Here is a 23059-nt window from a genome sequence, read left to right as displayed (position 1 = left end):
CCCCCCCAGCCATGCCGTGAACTGAATGGGTGGCTACGAAGAGGCTGAATGGGCGGCCGCGGGCTCCAGGAACAGCCCAGCTGAGCGGCCACAGGCTCCAGGGACAGCCCTGATGGGCTGCTGCAAAAAGGCTGGGAGAGCTGTGTGGGCTTCAGGAACAGCCCAGGATTCGGTGACCCCTGGCAAACAGTCATTCGACCCCCAGGTTGAGAACCACTGATCTAGAGTATCTACAAGAAGGACCTGACTGACTAGGGTGACATATAGTTCAAGCTATTTTCTGCAACAGATCATTAGTAGGAGCAGTTGGGATGATATGTGGACAAACTTGTTTCTTGGTGTTTAGATTGTCTTCTTCACACCTGATTTTACAATGGTACGTTCAGTCTGCAGGGGGTTCTCAAAGCCTTCATTAATTCAACTCATGTAAAAACTTTTCAGGCAGAGGACAAAGTGACAGTCAGTGAAGCAGTTGACCTCAACGTGAAGGCTAAAGAAGATGCAAGCAATTACTTTATTTCTCCTGTTACATTGGATCAAATAACCCAGGTAAAATGATTCCTTTGTTTGTTAACCAATTCCCCTAAAGGGACATGTGACTGCACCTATGGAACACCAGTGAGAGACATCATCTTCTTTTAAATTTGTGTGTATTTTGTTTTATAGGTTTTAATAATTGCACATAATACCATGATTGATTCTACTCCAGTTTGCTGGAGGCATTGGAAACATCACAATAAGGGATCTTTTTATAAATGCTTTCAAACAATATTCACGCAGCTTTTATCCAAGATTCATACATCTCTTGAATTGGATTCCATCTGAAAAATGTGTGAATTCTGATAAATCGACCCCTTGGTGTGTGGTCACCAATGCCTCTAGCTAGTAGATTCATACATGCTGCGCTTTTTTAAAAGCAACCTGCTGGATAAATTAAAAAAAAAAAAACACAAAAGAGCACTACATACAAAAGACAGTTTATGCTCACGTGTCCCAGCACATGTCCCATCAATCTTAGCCCCTTTCAAGAGTTGAAGCCACAGCAACACTTTCAGAAGTATCTGGCGCCTGTGTCCTCTACCGAATGCTTTAGGCTGGCCATACCTTTATACAATTTTCTTGTACGATATTCCTTTAGATTTACCAAAACCATATAATATGAGGTCAAACCTAAACACTTTCAATAATAATCCAATCAGACAGGCCCTTCCACTTCATAGTTAAAGCTAAGGAAAATTGAACAAGAAAATTGTATAATGTATGGGCAGCCCTAGTTGCTTGTGCTGACCCCTACTCTGTCTTGTAGTGATGTAGGGGCGAACAGAAGGAACTGCAGTGTGCAGCAGAGGACCAGACATTTGACACACTCAGAAATCTCAAACATTAGGTGTTGCTTTGCAAGGGAGCAGAGATTGGAGGAATGGGCGGCAGGATAGGTGAATGTAAACTCTTTTCTATTACAAGTGGTGCTCTTTTACATGTTTGAACTAAGCAAGAGACTGGTTTTAAAAACCTGTAAACGTCTTTATGTAATGCCTAAATGTGAAAGTCCGTTGCGCTACCAAGTGAAGAAGTGATAAATGATACCTGTGAAACCGTGACAATCAATAACTAAAACTGGCTGCAAAATCTATAGTGTTCACAATACACAAATACTCAAAACAAAGAAAGGGGGGTGATCTTGCGCAGTAATAAATTGTCACAAACAATGTATATGTGCAATAGTGGTGCACCAAATAAAGTCCAAAAAACATGGAATCAACACATTTTTCGTGATAGAGCTGTCTCTAAAAAATATTCATTCTGTGCCTTCACACAGCTGCTATGTGCTCCCAGAACTATCACCTTAAAACCGTTAGGGCCCCCTTTGGTCTACAGATGTGAGTGCATGGCTTGCTGTTGCCTTCTTTGTTAGGATAACTGGAGCTTATAGTGATATGGTAGAAGTTTGATGCCTGGCATTGTGGAGCCCAGATGTCGGTATTACTATGTGTCTCAGGAAGCTGTTAACACACCTTGAAGAGGAACCTGTGGCGATAGATTATTTCATGTAATTTGGAGCCTGAAGGCTGGATATTCCCATATTTCTGAGGGTGGATATTAATTAAGGTGAGAGTTCTGGGAGCACATAGCAGTTGTGTGAAGACACAGAATAAATATTTATTAGAGACAGCTCTATCATGAAGAATTGTCTTGTTTTCATGTTTTTTAGACTTTATTTGGTGCACCACAAATGAACACATACATTGTTTATGTAATGCCTGTCGAACATGACAAGTGGTATAATTTCTGCCTCGAGTACAAAGCCAAGCATGTATACCGCTCCTGCTACTGTCTTTCCAGCTAATGGAAAGTGGTTGAACTACTATTGTAAATGAGTCCTTCACTTGGCAGAGGTTCTGACTCTTCTCCATTTTTTTGAAAAAAATGTTGGTTTCAAATTCATGTTAGATGGAAGGGTGTTTGGGAATTGGCCCAAGCATAAGGTGGGGGTAAGGGAGATCTTCTTTAATATTCAGGATCCCCAAGCTGGAGTCCCAAGTTCCCCCAATTCAGACTCAGCTGGGGGATCCCGGGTATCCCCTATACTGCACAAGTGTATGGAGGAGTGAACTTGGGCTTGTACTTTTGCATCACATGTGTCCACTTACGGATCCCCAGTTTGCCATTCTCCTAATACAAATATGCATCTCTGATGCCCCTTACATAATAGCCAGAGGATTTATTGCGTCTGTTTAATATACTAAGATATCTTCCTGAAAGATCTTGTGCACTGGGATAGATTTGACTAAATTGGCAACGTCCCATTCCTGATGTACAGTTAAATTAATTCTTTTTGGCCCAGGAAGCCGGGCTGGCTCTTGTAGCATTCCATTTTTGGGATTCCTTATTGCTGATGCTTTATATAGCAATTCAGTCTTTGCTCCTGAGGAAACGAAAAAGGTGAAACATGTCAAGCTTTTTGTGACTGTATGGTGGCAAACCCAGGACAATTTTATTTGTATCATTGATCTATAGTGTGTGTACTCTTACCATAGTTAGGGGCCATCACCATAACTGACATAAGGGTGCACGATACTACTACATTTTATTTTAAATGTGATTTAAATGTATTTTAAATTGTCCATTAATAAACATTGTGTTACTTTTTAACAGATTTGGTGTTGTGGCTATAAAATCAATGAACTGTGGTCCAACATATGTTTTTCCCATTTGATTTGGGGATGGGGCACTTTGGTACCTGCTAGGGTTTAAGTTTAATCCCTAATAATATTTTTTTCTTATGTATTCTCTTTTTGGACTGTTAAAGTGTTGCTAAACCCAGACCCCTGCATCCACTATATCTGGTCTCCCACAGTACACAGAACATGGAAATGCAATTATTTTAGTAAATATAAACCGCTAAATACCTTTTCTCATCAGCAGTATATAGCAGTCTTGTAACTTCTATCAGTGTCTGGTTAACGCTTGTAGGAGAAATTTTCATTCTCTTCTGACTGTCCTATGAGGCTGCAGGACCCCTGACCCTCTGTCTGGACAGTGCTGATTGGCCCTGTGCTGATCTCATGCCCCTTCTGAAGAAAAAAAAAAAAACTCTCTAGCAATACACACTAAGCTGAACATGTGCAGAGTGACTCCCAAGGCTCTGTACTATCAGCAGATGGATTGGGAACTTAGGAAGAAGGAGAGGATCAGAGAAGACAGGATCAAATGACCTTTTTACACAATGCAGAGGGTTAACCCCTTAGGTTCCACACTGAGTAAAACAAGCATGCTTTACTGCATATACAGACTGATTTCACTGTTGTGGGTTTAGTAACACTTTAAATATACCATTAAAAGCGTTTTCTAATGTCTGTTCAAAAAATACCTGTTAATCCTGTCAGAAGACTTTTCAGTTAATAACTTCCTGTGCTCTCTGCTTGTGCTGCATTATCAGTTACATTGTTCTCTGTGGAATACAGAACACTTCCCTCTTATGTTGTGTTTTGTTTTTTTTGTAGTAAAGAAGTGCTGAACCTTGTGGTGATTTGTTGTAATGTTCTATGAAGTCCTGGAGGCTGCTGCCAAACTTTTGGTGGTGTCCTGCTAGATCCTCAAAGAAGATTACTTTAAAAATCGAAAAAATAGGGGCACCACACTAGTTAATACAGTCCATTAAAGATTTTATTACTCAACAACAGCCAACACATTTTGGGGACTCAATACTTCCACTTAATCAGGGCTTGCGGAGCAAAAACCATAGGGTGAGGGATAACATTGTGGCCTGTAAGTTGGAACCAAGTAGGCACGTAGAGATCATGCAGGCGCTTGGACAAAGATATGTTTTAGTGAGGAGGAGATCGGGAGGTTTCTGAAGTTCTGTCCTAGACTGGCAACACTGCTCCTCCACAGTGCAATGAATGAGCATGGTCACCCTAGGGCAGAAAGTATTTAACTGTCAGGATCATCAAGTAAAAGTAAAGGAAAACATCCTGAAAGGGAAGCCTAAAAATGCAGCTACCATATACTAGGACTTGTATGCTGCAACATACTACATTTTTGTTTTTGCGTTTTATTCTATTTAGGAACATGTGCAGAGCAATTAGAGGTGTACAAATTAAAGGTAACCTGTTCGAACTCGCATATTGCATGCTTTAAGTAACCTAGGAAATGTTGAAGCCAGAAACGGCAAGTAAATGAGGGATTTCTGGAGCAGGTCTGCAGTGTCCACCTACAGCTCTATCAACACAGGCTCCCCTAAATTTGTTCACCTGCTTGGCAGGAGAAGAGTTAACAAAATTACTCACTTCCAGGTAGGTACATTTAGTTCCCAATTTGATGTAAACAGAAGAGTTTACCAAATACATAGGAGCTAAAAGCCGTTGCTTGCTTTGTTCCCACTGAGCGCCAAACATTGACAACAAAGACATCTTGACATGGGTAACAGAATTTTTCTTTCTCTCCCCGTGGAGGTGGATGTGCTAACAAGATCATTTGAGAACAGTGATAAGGATACTTCATCTCGGTTTCTGCTAAAAAATAGATGAACCGAGGGATAGCAAAGTGTGATCGCATACAGGCAACTCTTAAAAATCTTTCTGTGCAAAAAAAAAATCCTCATCAGTTTAGCAAGATCATTTTGACCTGTATCTGTACTGTACAATTTAATGCCTTCTTATTGCGTTAATAGGGAACGCTATTTCACAAAACACTTTTTTTTTCTATCATGAGATGCTAATTTTCCTCTTCAGTTTTTTTTTTTTTTTTTTTACTTGTTTTTTGTTTCTTTTTTTTTCGTTTCAGTAAATCAGGGAATCTTTTTTATGTTGAGTTTTGCCACAATACATTATTATTTTTTTTGTTCCTCAAAATGTCAACATGGAGGTTTATTTAAAGGCCAAGTTCACCTCTGTAATAAAATGCAGAGTGGGGCCCCAGTACCTTTAAAAACAGGGTGCAACTTTTATATTTGGAATTTAATTTAAATGCTATACCTTTTTAGACCCATTGTGGCTTACCCACAGTCTAACTAAATTTAGGAGTGATCCGTGCCACCCTGCCTGTGATCTGGGACACCCTGTACATTGGGTGCACTCCCAGCATCACTGGAGTGAGGACTTTTTCTCTTTCAAGTCTTGTGCATGCGTGCTCTTCCTTCCCTGTCGCAGTTGCGCTCAACATCTGCAGAGACGGGAAGCCGTGAACATGCACAGGTCCTGAAGGAGGGAGAATGCTTGTTCAATTGAAGATGAGATTGTGCCCAATGTATGGGGTGTCCCAAATCGCAGGCAGACTGGTACAGTAAAACTTTGGTTTGAGAGTAACTTGGTTTGAGAGCGTTTTGCAAGACAAGCAACATTTTTTAATACATTTTGACTTGATATACAAGCGATGTCTTTATATACAAGTAGCATCATGTCACAACTGAGTATAAAAAAGAGAGGCGCCTCAAAGTGTAGCAATATGGTTACATTTAATGAAAGTACAACATTTAGCAACATATTGCTACACTTAGAGGCGCTTCTCTTCTCTTTTATACTCTGTACCTCCTGCTGGATTTTGCTTCTAATCCCCCTGGGGAGGCTGCCATTTGTTGATGACATTTTATGGTTACACAACCTGGTCACATTGCTATAATCTTTTTTTTTTTTTTTTTATATGGACTATAAACTAAAGGACTTATGAATAAATGGTTGTGGATCCAATAATTTGAGTTTCCATTATTTCTTATGGGGAGATTTGCTTTGATATACGAGCCCTTTAGATTACATATAAGGATTGAACAAGTCAAAAAATTGGTGGACTTTGTGGGCACATAATGAGAGGGAGAATCAAAAAAAGGAATACATTTTATTACAGCATAATTAAAAATCATAAACAACATATAAAAAACACCCTGTATAGACACTGTTACCAGTTACCCAATAATGCAGTTACAGAGGGCTGGATCTAAGGTACAAAAATTGATTTGATAATGTATCAAAGTGGGAGAAGAATTTCTGATCCAGTAATGCCTCCAAGAACTTGCTCGTCTACGCATTTCACTAAGATATTAGCTTCCTCAGGACAGATACTGGGTAGGTGCCGGTGAACTTGTGGCTCAGGGTATGGGAAAACCTCACAAAACTACCGGAAAGACGACATTTCAAGTTGCATATGTATGTGTGTAGTAATACCCACATATCATGTGGTCTATGGTAGGTACCACTGATATATAACAATCATGTAGAAATATTAGAATATAGATCGCACATAGAGGTAAGTGGTCACAGATTCCCACTATAAATGTTTTCAACACAGTATCAATAGTACCAAAAAATAGCCCATAGGTACAAAGCCAATGTATTAAATGGGTAAGTACACAATCCCCTCAAGTATAGAGACCAATGGTATGTCTAAATATGTAACTAATGCACTTATCCCACAGGGGGAGACCTTTTGTTAGGGCTCAAACCAGTGTTGCCGCATAAGCAGGGGAAAATGTGCCCCCTTCGACACTGCACCAGTGTGTGCGGCTTTCCTCTTCACACAGAGAGGAAAGCCGCACACACTGGTGTAGTGTATTTACATATTCAGACATGCCATTGGTCTCTGTACTTGAGGGGATTGTGTACTCACCCATTTAATACATTGGCTTTGTACCTATGGGCTATTTCTTGGCAATATTGATACTGTGTTGAAAACATTTATAGTGGGAATCTATGACCACTTACCTCTATGTGTGATCTATATTATAATATTTCTACATGATTGTTATATATCAGTGGTACCTACCATAGACCACATGATATGTGGGTATTACTACACACATACATATGAAACTCGAAATGTCGTCTTTCCAGTAGTTTTGTGAGGTTTTCCCATACCCTGAGCCACAGGTTTACCAACACCTACCCAGTATCTGTCTTGAGGAAGCTAATATCTTAGTGAAACGCGTAGACGAGCAAGTTTTTGGAGGCATTACTGGATCAGAAATTCTTCTTTCACTTTGATACATTATCAAATCAATTTTTGTACCTTAGATCCAGCCCTCTGTAACTGCATTATTGGGTTACTGGTAACTGTGTCTATACAGGGTGTTGTTTATGTGTTTGCTTTTTAATTATGCTGTAATAAAATGTATACCTTTTTATTGATTCTCCCTCTCATTATGTGCCCAAAGTCCACCAATTTTTTTACTTGTTCAATCCCTATATATATATTTTGGATGTTGGCATGGTGAGGGTCTTCCCTTCTTCTGCTTTGGATTACATGCATGTTTCTGGAACAAATTATGCTCACAATGCAAGGCTTTACTATACTAGTTTTTCAGCAATGCTGTAGGTAATGATATACTTGTAGTCTCATGATGGATGGGACTACAAGTATATCACTTTAACTGAACCCCAATTTTTAAAAGTATTAGGGCCCTGTGACTGCATAGTACGTTTTATTATTATACTTATGATGGAATGCTAAGCTTGCTACACATTTTGTAGCACGCTTTCTGGTGAGTGTTTATTTCATGAGGTGGTGGTTGGTGCTTCTTTACACTGGCAAGAGTCTGGCAACAATATGAGTTGTCACTGGGGGAATTATAATACATATGTTTTTTGGACTATACAGGACTTTTTTACACGTTATTGGCACTTTATGCACTTTTATACATACTTTTATACTTTAGGATTGATGTTTTTTTGCGCTTTTTATATAATTGCTATACTCTGATTGTGTGGTGCTGCAGGTAATTATCTTTATAGTGCATTTTATTACAAAGGTGAAGTTAGCCTTTAAATAAACTTACACTTTGACATTGTGAGGAACAGAAAAAATAGTAAGTCATTGCAGCAAAATTCAAGAACATGAAAGATTACCTGATATTACTGAAAAAAAAATAACCTGAGGAAAATTAGCATCTCATGTTAGAAAAAAAAATGTTTTGTGAAATGGCTTTTCCTATTAATGCAATAAGGTGTTAAATTGTACAGTACAGATGCATGTCAAAATGTTCTTGACAAACTGATAAGGATTTTTTTTTTTTTTTTGCGCAGAAAGATATTTAAGAGTTGTATATAGGCGACCACATTTTACGATCCCTCGGCTCATCTATTTTTCAGCAAAAAAACTAGATGAACCTAGCCTTTAGAGAGAACCTGAAATGTGGAATCTGTGTCCCAAAAAGCAAGCAGAGGATAAAGGAATTGTCACCAATATTGCATTCAGCTTCTTATTACTGATTAATGTTTTATTCTGTACTGTGTCTCTGGGTGGAGCTGGGCATCTTGGCAGAGGAGCATGGCATTATTACCTCAGAGCTGCCCCCTGATCTCATGACTGATGAAGACATTTTCAAACAGTAGAGGTTCATAAATCATTGAGCCACAAAAAAAAAGAAGAGGCATGGAGGTCCTTGCATTGCAGGTTCTCAGGTACAGCTTTCTCCGCAGCAAGGAAATCGGTGAGCCCCTCAGTAATGATATCGCCAAATCTGGAGAGACTGGCAGGCAGACAGCAGTGCCTGAGATGATCTCACACTGCAGACCTAATAGTATTAGGATCAAGTTACAGGATTGCTTGAGCGCAGGATTTGGACTGCTATATTTTAGCAGGAATTCTAGACAAATAGAACAAAGCAAATCTTTACTTTTTGAGTTCAGGCTCACTTTAATGAGGCAGTAAAGAAAAGTATAATGTATAAAGTACTAGATAGCAATAATATACTGTGCATGCAGCAAATAACAATTTCCACATTGTTCTTTGCTTTAAAGTCATGAACCTTGGGTGTTTTTATTAGGGGTAGATTCGGCATGATTGCTAGCAGGTTTATTATTAATAGCTAATGTCACGACCAACATAATCTCTACAGAAACTTCCAGTCCCTATAGACAGTCATTTCTCTGTAGCAGGACATGGTCCTAGGTTGGAGCATTAGAAATGGCAAAACAGCTAAGCTTGTGTGTATGTGTGCTGTTGTAATTGAATCTAAAAAAAAGCTATTTTTTTTTTTTTTCTTTTTCTTTTTAACATGTCATGGTAGAAATATAAACGCTGTCATGTTTGCTGCTGGAAAGCTATTTTTGAACCTACCATAACCAAGAACTGTTTCACATGTTAATACATCCTCAAGGTTGTAATGGGACAGCAGTCAACAGAATTTAAACAATAAAAGGAAAACACGACACACCTTTTTTGTTGGATAAAATTTGGCTGCGGCCTTTATTATTGGCTTTAACAATAAATAAATATCTGTAAATTTTTTTAAACAGCTGCCATCAGCTCAGCCACTACGGCTCGAGCTAGAATACTTAAAAATCAGGTAAAATACCGTAACATCAACATTCTTTAACCAGAAATCATTAAGCTAATAGAAAACTTTAAGAGGCCTAGGCTCATAAACTGTCCCCCTTAACAAAGGTGACAGTGCCCCTAATAATTAGCTGCAACAGATAGGGAGGGAACACCACAGCTTGTGCTTACTGGGGCCACTGAAACTCAGGGGCTCAGAACCCCCTTTTTATTTCAAATTCTCCATCACCTGACTTATCCAGGGAAATAGATCACCTGACTTATCCAGGGAAATAGATCACCTGACCTATCCAGGGAAATAGATCACCTGACTTATCCAGGGATATAGATCACCTGACCTATCCAGGGAAATAGATCACCTGACCTATCCAGGGAAAGGTGACCACTAAAGCACCTTCCCACTCTTTTCCCAAACTTCCTGTATACTAGGTGAACCAGGGGAAGGTGACCAATAGAACACCTTCCTGCATTTTTTAAATTAAGGGGATACTTGAGGGAGGGGGGATTAAAAACCGTTTCCCCCCCTTTTTCCTTCATTCCAACAAAGTAGTTTAAAGCAAGCCTGTGCTTTCCCTGTGTAGAACAAAGCAAAGCAACAGATGTGCAATAACATGTATCTAAACGCAAGAATACTAATCTTATATATTACAGCTCATCAGGCCTTGTATGTGGGGGTTGCACTAGTTTTCTTTCCTTTTTTTAAGTTGTTTTGCTTTCACTTGGTCATCCTTAAAGACTAATGCCCTGTACACACGATCGGAATTTCCGTCAGAAAAACCTTGGATGGTTTCTCCGACGGAATTCCGCTCAAGCTTGCCTTGCATACAAATGGTCACACAAAAGTTCTCTGAACTTTCGACCGTCAAGAACGCGGTGACGTACAACACTACGACAAGCCGAGAAAATGAAGTTCAATGCTTCCGAGCATGCGTCAAATTGTTTCTGAGCATGCGTAGGAATTTTGAGCGTCGGAATTGCTACAGACGATCGGAAATTTCCGGAAAAATAGAGAACCTGCTCTCAATCTTTTGCTGGCAGAAATTCCGCCAGCCAAAGTCCGATGGAGCATACACACGGTCGGAATTTCCGACCAAAAGCTTACATACGACTTTTGCTGGTGGAATTTCCGATCGTGTGTACAGGGCATAAGTTCACCTTTTTTTTTTCTGAATTCCAGCTCCCATATGTACCAATTTAGCATTAATGTACTTCTTTTGCAAAAATAAAACAGCTTTCCATTTATTGTACACACGCTGACCTCATTGTCTTTATGAATGCTTAAACACACTGCTCGATTAGTTTTGCCTTACTTCCTGGACAGACTTTAGGTCATGACACAGGAAGAAGTTGATGCTATCCAGAAGAATCCTGCAGTCAGTTTACACCTCCCCCACCCCTCCCATCCCTCCCATATCCCTTTCTTCATATCCTCCTAGCTTACCTGTCCCTCTGTAAGGAAATATGGTGACAATTTAGCAAAAACTATTTAGCCAAGAGCCTTTTACACTGACAGAGCCTACAGAGGATGTCCATTTGAGATCACTGCTACCTTGTACTCCAGATATCTCCAAGCCTACCAATCCCACTGTAGAACTGACCCACAAATGGTGGTGGTGGGGGGGGGGTTGGGAGAGGAAGTGAAGGTGGAGGAGTTTCAGCTCTGAATTTACATTTCAGCTTGAGCTATTGCGATTAGCTATCAACAGGCTTTCTATAACAGTAAGAAATAGGAAAATATGCGAAAAAGGCCCCCAAAGCTCCATCTGCTGGCTGAAGACAGGAATACATACCATTCATCTTTAATATTTCATCATTCCCTGATGAAAAAATGTAGTTTTATTTCCAATCTTCATCATGGTAATACAAGAAAGAAGATATGTACAAAATCTTTATACATTCCCTTTTAAGCTGAGACCAGTGACATCAGGGCAGTTAAACGGTTACAACAACAGATTATGGTTCTTGTTAATCGTTTTATAGACGCACCTCCCCAGATTTCACCCACCCAATGCAAAGTGCCTTCCAGTGCAATATGATGATGAGACAGATAATGTAATCGGTTTCATAAAAATGCAAGATCACTCTGCTTAACCGAGTATACTGAGCATGTTTGAGTATCAGCATGTTCGCTAGTTAATCATTATTAGTGTATGCAGCTCTGCCCAGTCTCACAACTGTGTAGAACACTGCATACTTTTCACTGCTATATCCGGGAGCTGCTGGTTGTAAGATTTCAGTTTACATAGTCTATATTGTGTTTCCGCCTTTTCTTATGAGTGCAGGCAGGTGCTTGGCAATCCAGTTTAGAGAATCGATAAACGCAGAGCAGTCTTTTATAGTATCTGGATTATAAAATGAACTAAAACAGAGAACAGTCTGGGCTTTCCTGCCTTCATCCTCTATGTTGGCCGTTAGTTACAACCCAGTCTAGCCGGTTATTGTTACATTCTGTTCTGGCCTGACCATCAACAGTAAGCGACATTTGTAAGTATTTGTAATACCGACAATAGAAGTCACTGTGCTGAGTTATTGGGTACATTTTAAAGGAAATATGAAATTTGAGTTTTCAAACTTTTTTTTTTATATACAATTTAATGCAGGTGTGAAGCTTAGATTTAGTTTGCAAATGGAGGAATGGGAACGAATCACTTAAGCAAGCCATAGATGATTAGATTTTACTTTCCTTCCACCACGATTTCCCCAACAACACAGTCAGTGTTGATGGGGGAATCCCTCCTGCAGCGCTATTGTGTTCTGCCAGTGGGGAGCCTTTCTAGCCGGCAGAACACAATGAATAGTGCTAGCGGCTTTAGCCACATTAATCTCATGTAAAAAATTTGACAGGCTAGTTGTACAACAGGGGTTCTAGTCTTCCTCTGCTATACAAAAAGTGTCTTTAGATATACAGCACAGTTTATGGTGGGTATATCGCTTAGTTTTGGATTGAGTAGACAAGTATTACATTCTTTTGGGCTTAGTACTATTATGGGCCCTTTTATAGAGACTTCCCTTCAGTTACTGTACGGATAACAACAGTTTTACCAGAGACAGGAAGTGAGGGGAAATCTGCAACACATACATGCTTACAGAGGTTCTAACTTTCCCCTATTGTACTAAAAAATATTTCTGTTTATGTTGCTGTTGGAGATTATCTCTTGCTGTTTGGTGAAACCATTGTCACCGTGATAGTGAGGGGAAACTCTATAAGGCCCCTTTCACACTTGTGCGACTTCAAAGTCGCGAGATTTTTCCGCGATTTCGTGGCCACAATTTTGATAAGACAGTCTTACTACTGTGGATCCGACTTTGCCCTGCGACTTGAAGTCCGACTTCAATGAACAGGGATCTGACTTTGATCCCCGACAATACCAGGCACGGTGTCTGGTATGAATCTTTAGGGGGAACTCCACACACAATGTAAAAAAACCGACATGGGTTCTTCCTCCAAGAGCATACCAGGCTCTTCGGTCTGGCATGGATTTTAAGGGGAACCCCTACGCCGAAAACACAGCGTGGGGTCCCCCCAAAATCCATTCCAGACCCTTATCCGAGCACACAGCCCGGCAGGTCAGAAAAGGGGGTGGGGACAAGCGAGCACCCCCCCCTCCTGCCCTCCTGAACCGTACCAGGCCACATGCCCTCAACATGAGGGGTGGTGCTTCGGGGCAGAGGGGCCCTGCTCCCCCACCCCAAAGCACCTTGTCCCCATGTTAATGAGGACAAGGGGATCTTCCCAAAATCCCTGGCTGTTGGTTGTCGAGGTCTGCGGACGAGGAGCTTATCGGTATCTGGAAGCACCCTTTAACAAGGGGTAAATCCTGTACTAAATATAAAGACTTGTTGATTGACCGCTAATAGGAGCACTCTGACTCATCTTCATTCAGTCTCCCTGCTTATTGACTATCAACCATGTTTTTAGTGAATGCATACTTTAGTCACAGTTATGAAGAATTTAAAACTTTTTATCGTATTTCCCTGATTTATAAGTTTACATTTACAAAGTTTGGTTAACACAATTGGTTTAGTTATACAATTACACTAGAGCAGCCATTCTTAACCAGGGTTCCTTGCAGAGGTTGCTGTGGTTGATTAACTTCCCATCTGATGGTGTCTGCATAATTCCGGGGTCTACACCACTTGGCAGAGCCAGCTGCATAACACCAATGATCTTTTTAGCTGTCCGTAAAGGTAGAATTCTCAACACCACTGTTGGAACATTCTTCCCATTGGCCACCAGTGTAAGGGACACTTTTCCCACTGATCTTCAATGAATTGACTTCAGCAGGGGTTCCCCAAGACTTGAAAATATTTCAAGGATTCCTCTGGGGTAAAAGGCTGAAGAAAGGTCGAACTAGAACTATCAATCAATGCATCTCTCTCTTGATAAATGTTAATATATCTGCCACACAATTAAGTTGATTTACTAAAGGCAAATACACATTACTTTGTAAGGAAAGTTGCATTTTGAGGCCAGGTTTACATATGTGCAGCCGTGGTTCCCAGCATGGGGTCTGGTGCGTGTCTGTTTATCGGTTCAGGTGCGAATCAAGTCAGAATTTTTGCCTGAATTCGCAACTCAACGGGACCCAAACATGCACAGGACCCTTTTGGAATGTGGATGACGGCCACACCTGACCTGTGTGAACCGCCTCCATTGAGAGCCGGTCAAACTTGCATGTCATGTGAATTGGATGCAGGGAAACCCGCATCCAATTTGCACATATATGAACCCGGCCTTAAAGGAAATTTTCTCCCATGCCTAATGAATTAGGTGAAGCTCTGCTGACATTTATTATCCAATTATGTCGTTGGTTGAACTAGATGCACATGTCTTTTTTTTTTTTTTTCAACCAGACTATGTTCAAACAAAAATGCATTTTTTTTCTTTGCAAAGCAAGATTTTACCACATTTGCTCATCTCTGGGGAAAATTCCTTTGCAAATGCAACTTTTCTTGCAAAGTGAACAGCGTACTTTTCTTTCCTAAATCAACCTTAAAGGAGAAGTACAGCCAAAGCTTGTTTGACTGCACTTCTCCTTCGATTCTCAGTGTTAGAAGCGCCGGGGGACAGATGCAGCATCATGATGCTGCATTCAACAAGGTAAGGTTTACAATAAAAAAAAAAAAAAATACTTTTCTTTTAATAGTTACTTTTATTTTCAATGAGTCAGCTGACTCACTTGACTTGCATTGTGAAAAGGAACAGCCCAACATCTGTGTAGCACTGCAAAATAGAAAACAGAGTCTGAGAATGTAATGAGTAAGCATGGCTGCTTTATAATTACAACCTATGTTCAGGAAAATACGCTTCTTAAAACAATAAAGTACCTTGATAATAGTCTTGGAGTGACGCTAGTCTCCTTTACATGTACTATATATCTAAAAATTCCTGAGAAAAGTATACATTAACTTTGACCAGCCATGCTCAGTTTGCTCTTTGTATGCTAAAGACAATTGCTTAGACAGATGCAGATTAGCTGCCAGGAACCTGTTGACATTCGATCACATGGTTTGTTTTATTTTCTTCCTGTCTACACCTGGGAATAATTTGCTCGTTCTGCTCTGCTGTGTGTTCACAATGTCTCATTCTCTTGAATTGGTGCTTGTCTTCTCTTGGTGACTCTCCTTTTCTTATGCACCTGCTGTATGCTTTCTTTCAGGAACAGCTGGAAAATGCCGCCACGGAGTCGTGCAGTGTGAAGCCGGAGATGATCCTGCATGATTGTCAGGGAAAAGTAACAGAGGTGGAGCTCTGGCTTCAAAGAGTAAACCTGTCATTAGCAGAGAGCACACAAGAGCCAGATATGCGACAGAGTTTAGAACAGAAGCTTGTAGACTTTCAGGTAAGGCGAACAGCGGTCACCATTCAGTCTAACCCCTTCCACTCCGTGCACAGCGCAGTTGTCCTACCAGATGCAGAGTGTGCAATTTCACATGTAATAAATGAATAATGAAGCATCAGAGGTGACTAGTCACCCTGGGCCTCAAAGTCTTCCTTCTATCTCCCAAAGCTCATTCATTTCAGGTACCCTGTGTCTGCCCAGTGGGCTTATTCTGATATGGACCTTGCTTTGTGCACTGGTCCAAATCATTTGGTGGAGGGGGGGGGGGGGGGATTATGGTGTGGGGTTGTTTCTCAGGGTTTGGCTTGGCCCCTTAGGTCCAGTGAAGGGAACCCTTATGCCCTGTACACACGATAGGATTTTCCGATGGAAAATGTGTGATAGGACCTTGTTGTCAGAAATTCCGACCGTGTGTGGGCTCCATCACACATTTTCCATAATTTTCCAAAATTTTCCGACAACAAAATCCGATTGGTTAAATTCTGATCGTGTGTACACAAATCCGACGCACAAAGTGCCACGCATGCTCAGAATAAATAAAGAGATGAAAGCTATTGGCTACTGCCCCGTTTATAGTCCCGACGTACGTGTTTTACGTCACCAGGTTCAGACCGATCGGAATTTCCGACAACTTTGTGTGACCGTGTTTATGCAAGACAAGTTTGAGCCAACATCCGTTGGGAAAAAAATCCATGGATTTTGTTGTCGGAATGTCTGATCAATGTCCGATCGTGTGTACAGGGCATAAGGCCCCTTTCACACGGGGCGGATCCGCTCAGCGGACTCCGCCAGCTCAGCGGGAGATCACTCCGTTGATCCCCGCTAAGCTGGCGGATGACAGGTCCGTCTCTATTCACTGTGCAGGGACGGACCTGTCAGAGCTCCGCTGTCCTCTATGGCGAGATAGAATGAAAATGGACAGCCTGTCCGTTTTCATCTGATCTGATCCGCTGGGCAGATGGCGAACGTACCGCCATCGGCTGTGTATTTGGCTGTTTGCCTGGAGTTCCTCCTTTCAATAGTGATGCATTCTTATGCTGTATGTTCAGTTAATCAGCATAGCAATTATTCCTGGATTTACCAGTTAAAATTGAGAGGGGAAGGATTGACTGGGGAACCATTTAGGTAAATGGAAGTATACCCCAATGCAACTTTCCAGATTAGAGTGGCATATGAATTAAAATCTGATTTCTGGCTGCCAGACAGTTTTTTAAAATAGTTTTTTGAGAATAGTACAGTTTTTTTCATCAAGATTGTTTTTAAATGATTTTGTCTATCAAATATATAAAATATAAATATTTATTTGGCAATGCTACATGTCTATGCATAGTTTATCAGAACCATATTGTTTGTATCGTTTAAATTCCATTCAAGTAATAGCGATCGAAGTACATAGTACAGTATTTGAAGTATGTTCACATGCCACATGTTCATGACAAAAGCAGACTAGAGCTTACCCGAAAGACTGTAAAGTTTTGATATGTTTATTGCTTGAAAAATAGTAATAGCGATCGAAGTACATAGTACAGTATTTGAAGTATGTTCACATGCCGCATGTTCATGATAAAAGCAGACTAGCGCTTAGCCGAAAGACTGCAAAGTTTTAATATGTTTATTGCTTGAAAAATATACTATAATATACTAATATAATATAGCTTAAAAAAACAAGTTTAAAGTAGAACTAACTATAGGCAAACTGTTTTTGATTTTGAATGGAGTATGGAAGGTTTATAACCGCTGTCTTTTTTTTTTTTTTTTTTTGTGCGCCATTGGGAAGATTACCAACACGTCCTGTCCCATAGCTGCAATAGAATTCCTGGTTGTCACCAGGTTCACTAGAACTAGTGCCCCCATTGTAAGAATTCCCCTTTATTCCTGAATGGTGACAACTCAAAATGTGTGATTTTTCTTTAATTTTCTCTCTCTGTGACAATTTGTAAGTTGGACAAATAGAGTGAATTTCCTGCATTGTTGCAGTAAGACAGTAAGTGGCCTTTTGTTACTGTAGTTTGCCAGCCAGAAAGATCAGTCCAATATTTTTTGTTCTTGATCATTCCCAGACACAATCTGTGTTGTCTGAAAAAGCAGCCTTTCTCAACCTTTTTAACATGGAGTACCCCTTGAAATAACTTTGGGGTCTCAGGGAACCCCTGATAATCATCATTATATTTATGTCACATGTCATGTTAGTGTGAACAGTAAATTGATGATATAGGAATAAATAAAAGAACAAGCAATTTTGTTTTTAACACAAAAAGCTGCTGTATATGACAGCGTTATTTTCAGTATTAATAATGGAAATAAATATAATGGCAAGAAAAAATCCCAGGCAAAACTGTAGTGTTCCCCCATGTTGGTGGTCAGTGCCCCCTTACTTTGGTGGTCAATAAGATAAGGGTCACCTAAAACATGTGGTCATTGGGAAAACTATTCCTTATATTTGTGGTCAGTGGGAAAAATGCCCCTTACAGTGGTGATTAGTGGGAAGAATGCCCCTTACAGTGGTGATTAGTGGGAAGAATGCCCCTTACGGTGGTGATTAGTGGGAAGAATGCCCCTTGCATTGGTAGTCAGTGAGAGGAATGCTTCTTACGTTGGCGTTCAGTGGGAAGAATACTTCTTACATTGGTAGTCAGTGGAAAGAATGCCCCATACATTGATAGTAAGAAGAATGCCCCTTACATTGATGATCAGTGGGAAGAATGCCCCATACATTGGCGGTTAGTGGGAAGGAAGAATGCTCCTTACACTGGCGGTCAGTGGGAAGAATGCTTCTTACATTGGTAGTCAGTGGGAAGAATGCTCCTTACAGTTATGATTAGTGGAAAGAATGCCCTATACATTGATAGTAAGAATGCCCCTTACATTGGTAGTCAGTGGGAAGAATGCCCCTTACATTGGCGGTTAGTGGGAAGAATGCTTCTTACATTGGTGGTTAGTGGGAAGAATGCTTCTTACATTGGTAGTCAGTGGGAAGAATGCTTCTTTCATTGGTAGTAAGAAGAATGCCCCTTACATTGGTAGTCAGTGGGAAGAATGCGCCTTACATTCTTGATCAGTGGGAAGAATGCCCCATACATTGGTAGTCAGTGGGAAGAATGCTTCTTACATTGGTGATTAGAGGGGAGAATGCCCCATACAATAATACTAAGAAGAATGCCCCTTACATTGATGATCAGTGGGAGGATTGCCCCTTACATTGGTAGTCCGTGGGAAGAATGCTACTTACATTGGCTTTCAGTGGGAAGAATGCCCCTTACAGTGGTGATTAGTGGGAAGAATGCCCCTTACATTGATAGAAGAATGCCCCTTACAGTGGTGATTAGTGGGAAGAATGCTCCTAATGCCCTGTACACACGACTGGTTTTGCTGTCGGAATAAACTCTGAAGGTTTTTACAACGGAGTTCCGCTCAAGCTGTCTTGCATACACACGGTCACACCAAGTTCCAACCATCCAGAACGCGGTGACATACAACACATGCGACAGGACTAGAAAACAGAAGTTCAATAGCCAGTAGCCAATAGCTTCTGTCTCGTACTTGCTTCAGAGCATGCATCGTTTTTGGTGCGTTGGAACAGCATACTGATGAGCGTTTTTTCCAATAGTAATTTGTTCTCTATCTAAGTCCGCTTGAAAAAGTCCGATGGGGCATACACACGGTCGGAATATACGATGAAAAGCTCCCATCGGACTCTCTCTGTCGGATATTCTGCTCGTGTGTACGCGGCATTACAGTGGTGATTAGTGGGAAGAATGCCCCTTACATTGATGATTGGTGGGAAGAATGCCCCTTACATTGATGATCAGTCGGAAGAATGCCCCTTTTATTGATGATCAGTCGGAAGAATGCCCCATACTTTGGTACTCAGTGGGAAGAATGCCCCTTACATTGATTATCAGTGGGAAGAATGCTCCCTATAGTATTGGTCAGTGGATAGAATTCCCCCCCCCCCCCTTACAGATAACTATAAAGAGAGAGTTGGTTTCAGTTATTACTTATTTGAGAGGCAGAAACTGCTCATTGCCTGAGAAAAACCCCTAGCAACCTTTTAGGGAACCCTGGGATCCCAAAGAACTCTGTTTGAGAGAGGCTGTTCTACAGGGTCAGACCAATACAGATAATTACCGCTTGGCACACTGTTAGCCAGTGAACATGAGCCAAGACTATGTAGCACTTAGACAAATATTGTTGTTAACTGTTAACACAAAGAAAGCTCTACCATCCTAATAAAATCCTTGCACCACATCCCACACACGTATACAATATAGAGACCAAAATTGGATATAATCAGAGACTTACAGGCACCTTAAAAGTCCCCCTGTTTTTTTGGGCAGACCATATGTCCAGCAAATTTTGGTCTAAATTTTGATTTGTCTACACAGTGGCTGAAGGTGGCAATGATAAAAACCGGCAAGGTAATGTAGCAGACAGGATCATCATTCTAGGTGAAAGCATGTGTGTTTCAATGGCAGATAAAGTATATGGCCTGGATCTGAATGAAACTGAGTGCAGGGCCAGCATGACTGGGGTGTGCTGTCATCCCCTAAACATTTTGCTTGGCTTTTTTACTTTAGTTTTTTTGTCATAGCAGTTGTCAGGGATTCTGTGGCTCTAGAAAATTTTGGAAATTTGTGGGTTGGGTCTATTTTAGGTATGGGTGTTCCTTAACAATACGTTGGTAACATTGGGGTTTAAGTAGGCTATATCTGGGAGTATGTATGTGCTTAATTGTCCCCTAGGCGGTTTAGGCTTTTTCACCGGGTGGTAGATACTGCCAGTTTTGTCATGATCATTTCTGCCTATAAAAGACCTTAGACATGGTAGGATCAATCTGATGTTTTTGTTATCTGTTATGGAATGATTGTATTTTATGCATTGATCGCATTTTATGCATTGATCTCATTGATAACATTTCTTCTCAAAGTTGTATTTAAAGTGGTTGTAAATTCAGAAGTTTTTTATCTTAATGCATTAAGATAAAAAAAAACCTTCTGTTTGCAGCAGCCCCCTAATACTTACCTGAGACTGATCTTCCTCCAGCGATGTGCACAAGTGCCCCGGCTGTCCGGGACGCTCCCTCCTGATTGGTTGAGACACAGCAGCGCGCCATTGGCTCCCACTGCTGTCAATCAAAGTCAGCTAGCCAGTCAGGAGAGAGGGGCGGGGCCGAACCACGGCTCCGTGTCTGAATGGACACACAGAGCTGGGACTCAGGACAGTTGCTTGCTGTGGGGGCACTCAACACGAGAGAGGGGCCAAGAGCACCAAAGAGAGACTTGAGAAGAGGAGGATCTGGGCTGCTCTGTGCAAAACCATTACACAGGGCAGGTAAGTATAACATGTTTGGTATTTTTAAAGAAAAAAAACGAGACTTAAGTAACACTTAAGTTGTTTTTGTAAGATGAAAGGCTGTTATGGCCATTCAACTCCAAATCAATGTTGTCGTCTGGCCATTTGGATAAGGGAACAATGTCTTAGTTGGGGTTTTCCCGGTTACAGGTAATGGAAAGACCTGATACTCAGAAAGACCTGATACTCTGCAAGTCCCTCAGTCATGTATCCTATATGCTGAATGTTCAATGTGCAGCTAATCACTGATCATTCCCTTTTCTCTGGAGAAAGGAAACGCACCTTTTTTTTCTATGACTATATACTGGCCAGATTGGGATCCAGGTGATGTACAGCTTTAAACAAGAATGGCAGCTCTCTAACCAGCTTCCCATCCTAACAGATCTGTCTGCATGTGGCCATTCTAGGCTATTAGCTCATGTCTTGTAGCTTGTAGTTCAGTTCCCTCCAGGTCGGAAACACAGGGATATGCGCACACACTGCAGGACTCCAGCTCTACACATGAGTGTCCTCCTTCGGGAATCCTATGTCCCTGTGTCCCTTACTTCTCTGCAAACCATACTTTTTGGTCCTTAATTGCCTCCTGTGGTCACCTGCAGTCTTTAGAATCCCTGAACTCCCATTGATTGCAGCTTTATAATTTATCCTTAGGTCCTAGGGCTCTGTTTCCAAGTGGACAGCATCCCCTGAGGAAGCCCAGTTTCAGTGCGAAACATGTTGGGAACTACGTTAAATCTTGCTATACCCATAAGGACTGTATTATGAGTCTGTTGTACTATATTGTTTTTAAACATGATTTTAACCAAAGTTAAAAATAAAATGTTTTTCTTTTAAATGAATCTCATTGGATTCAATTACTAACTCATGCTCCTTAAAAATCCCATAAACTTCCTCAGTTCCCTCCAGTTCCCTCAGTCTGCACTGATATTGCATGTTCTATGAATCCGTTCAATAGTTTCAACCAGAAGCTCTGACTTGCTCCCACTGTCAAGAAACATACTGGTTGGGTTATTCCAGATCCATCCACATTTTATAGTAATAGTGCTTTTAAACTGTATGGCTGTAGTACAGATATTAGATTGTTAGCTCCTCTGGGACATAGACTGGTAAATGTGGTTCTGAGCTTTAATGAGCAGAGCCCTCTGATTCCTCTTGTATTGAATTGTAATGTGATTATACTGTCTACCTTCATTTTGTAAGGCACTGTGAAAACTTTTGGTGCTATATAACTCCTGTATAATAATAATAATAATAATAATAATAATAAGTGAGTGACTTTGATTGAAATTTTTTTTTTCGCGTGCAAGCTTTTAAGGTTCTCATCTCTTAAGTTAAAATCTCAGCATCAGTTGGGATATTGCTTATGCATTTTCTTTTGTTTCCCAGAAAACCTTACAAGAAACGGAAAAGAAAATAAACAGTTTGCTGGAAGGTGCCGGCACAAATAAGCAAAGGCCCAGCTCCCTGTTAGAGGAGGCAGAGTCCTTGTCCAGAAAACTGAAGGCTCTGAAAATCAGTCTGGAGAACTTACAGGCAATGTTGCAGGTCAGACCCAACGCTGAACAGGTATGATGTGACATTTGTGACTACATTACTATTTATTACTTTTTACCTAAAAGCCTGTGGTTAGCGATCTATGTTCTACAGTGGATAGGAGCTTTTCAGATCTCTTTCTTCATCGATCAGATTGAAAACATTTGTGACATATTCGTGACATATTCGTGAATGCCTTTTTTGAGTGTCACCTCTCTCTATAGAATTGGCTAGCCTTTGGTGTCCATTTTAGGACATGACTACTACATATTTCTGTTTTATTCTATCTTTCCATCTAACCTTTTCTGATCCCTCCAAGTAAAATCAGCTCGTCCCTTCTACAAAAGTGGTGGATATGAATCCTTTTACATTACCTGACATCTTTTAGAGCTGCCTCTTGCAGTTCCTGTTTAGTAGGAGCTGGGGTGTGAGCAGAAGCTGTACAAAGAGTCAATCAAGCGATGGAAAGATGAACTCATCACTGTGCTGCTCCTTCTTTCACTGTCCAGTCACAGGCTGGACAGTGGGAGGGGGGATTCAGTGGGGAGGGGAGATTCAGGATG

At 40.8% G+C, this 23059-nt stretch overlaps 1 protein-coding gene across 6 annotated transcripts in view; it reads left to right on the top strand.

Annotated features, from left to right (window-relative positions):
- The window catches only part of SYNE2 (spectrin repeat containing nuclear envelope protein 2), a 582128-nt gene that overhangs the window by 363706 nt on the left and 195363 nt on the right, over positions 1 to 23059 (top strand). For all 6 annotated transcript variants that reach the window (XM_073609718.1, XM_073609721.1, XM_073609720.1 and 3 more), the window contains 3 exons: positions 442 to 549; positions 15429 to 15611; positions 22350 to 22529. In XM_073609718.1, the coding sequence (XP_073465819.1) occupies positions 442 to 549; positions 15429 to 15611; positions 22350 to 22529 (471 nt within the window). The remainder of the gene's footprint in view (positions 1 to 441; positions 550 to 15428; positions 15612 to 22349; positions 22530 to 23059) is intronic.

Source organism: Aquarana catesbeiana, linkage group LG13 (assembly GCF_042186555.1).
Source record: "Aquarana catesbeiana isolate 2022-GZ linkage group LG13, ASM4218655v1, whole genome shotgun sequence".
NCBI classification, from domain to species: domain Eukaryota; kingdom Metazoa; phylum Chordata; class Amphibia; order Anura; family Ranidae; genus Aquarana; species Aquarana catesbeiana.
This window is presented reverse-complemented; position numbering and strand designations above follow the sequence as displayed.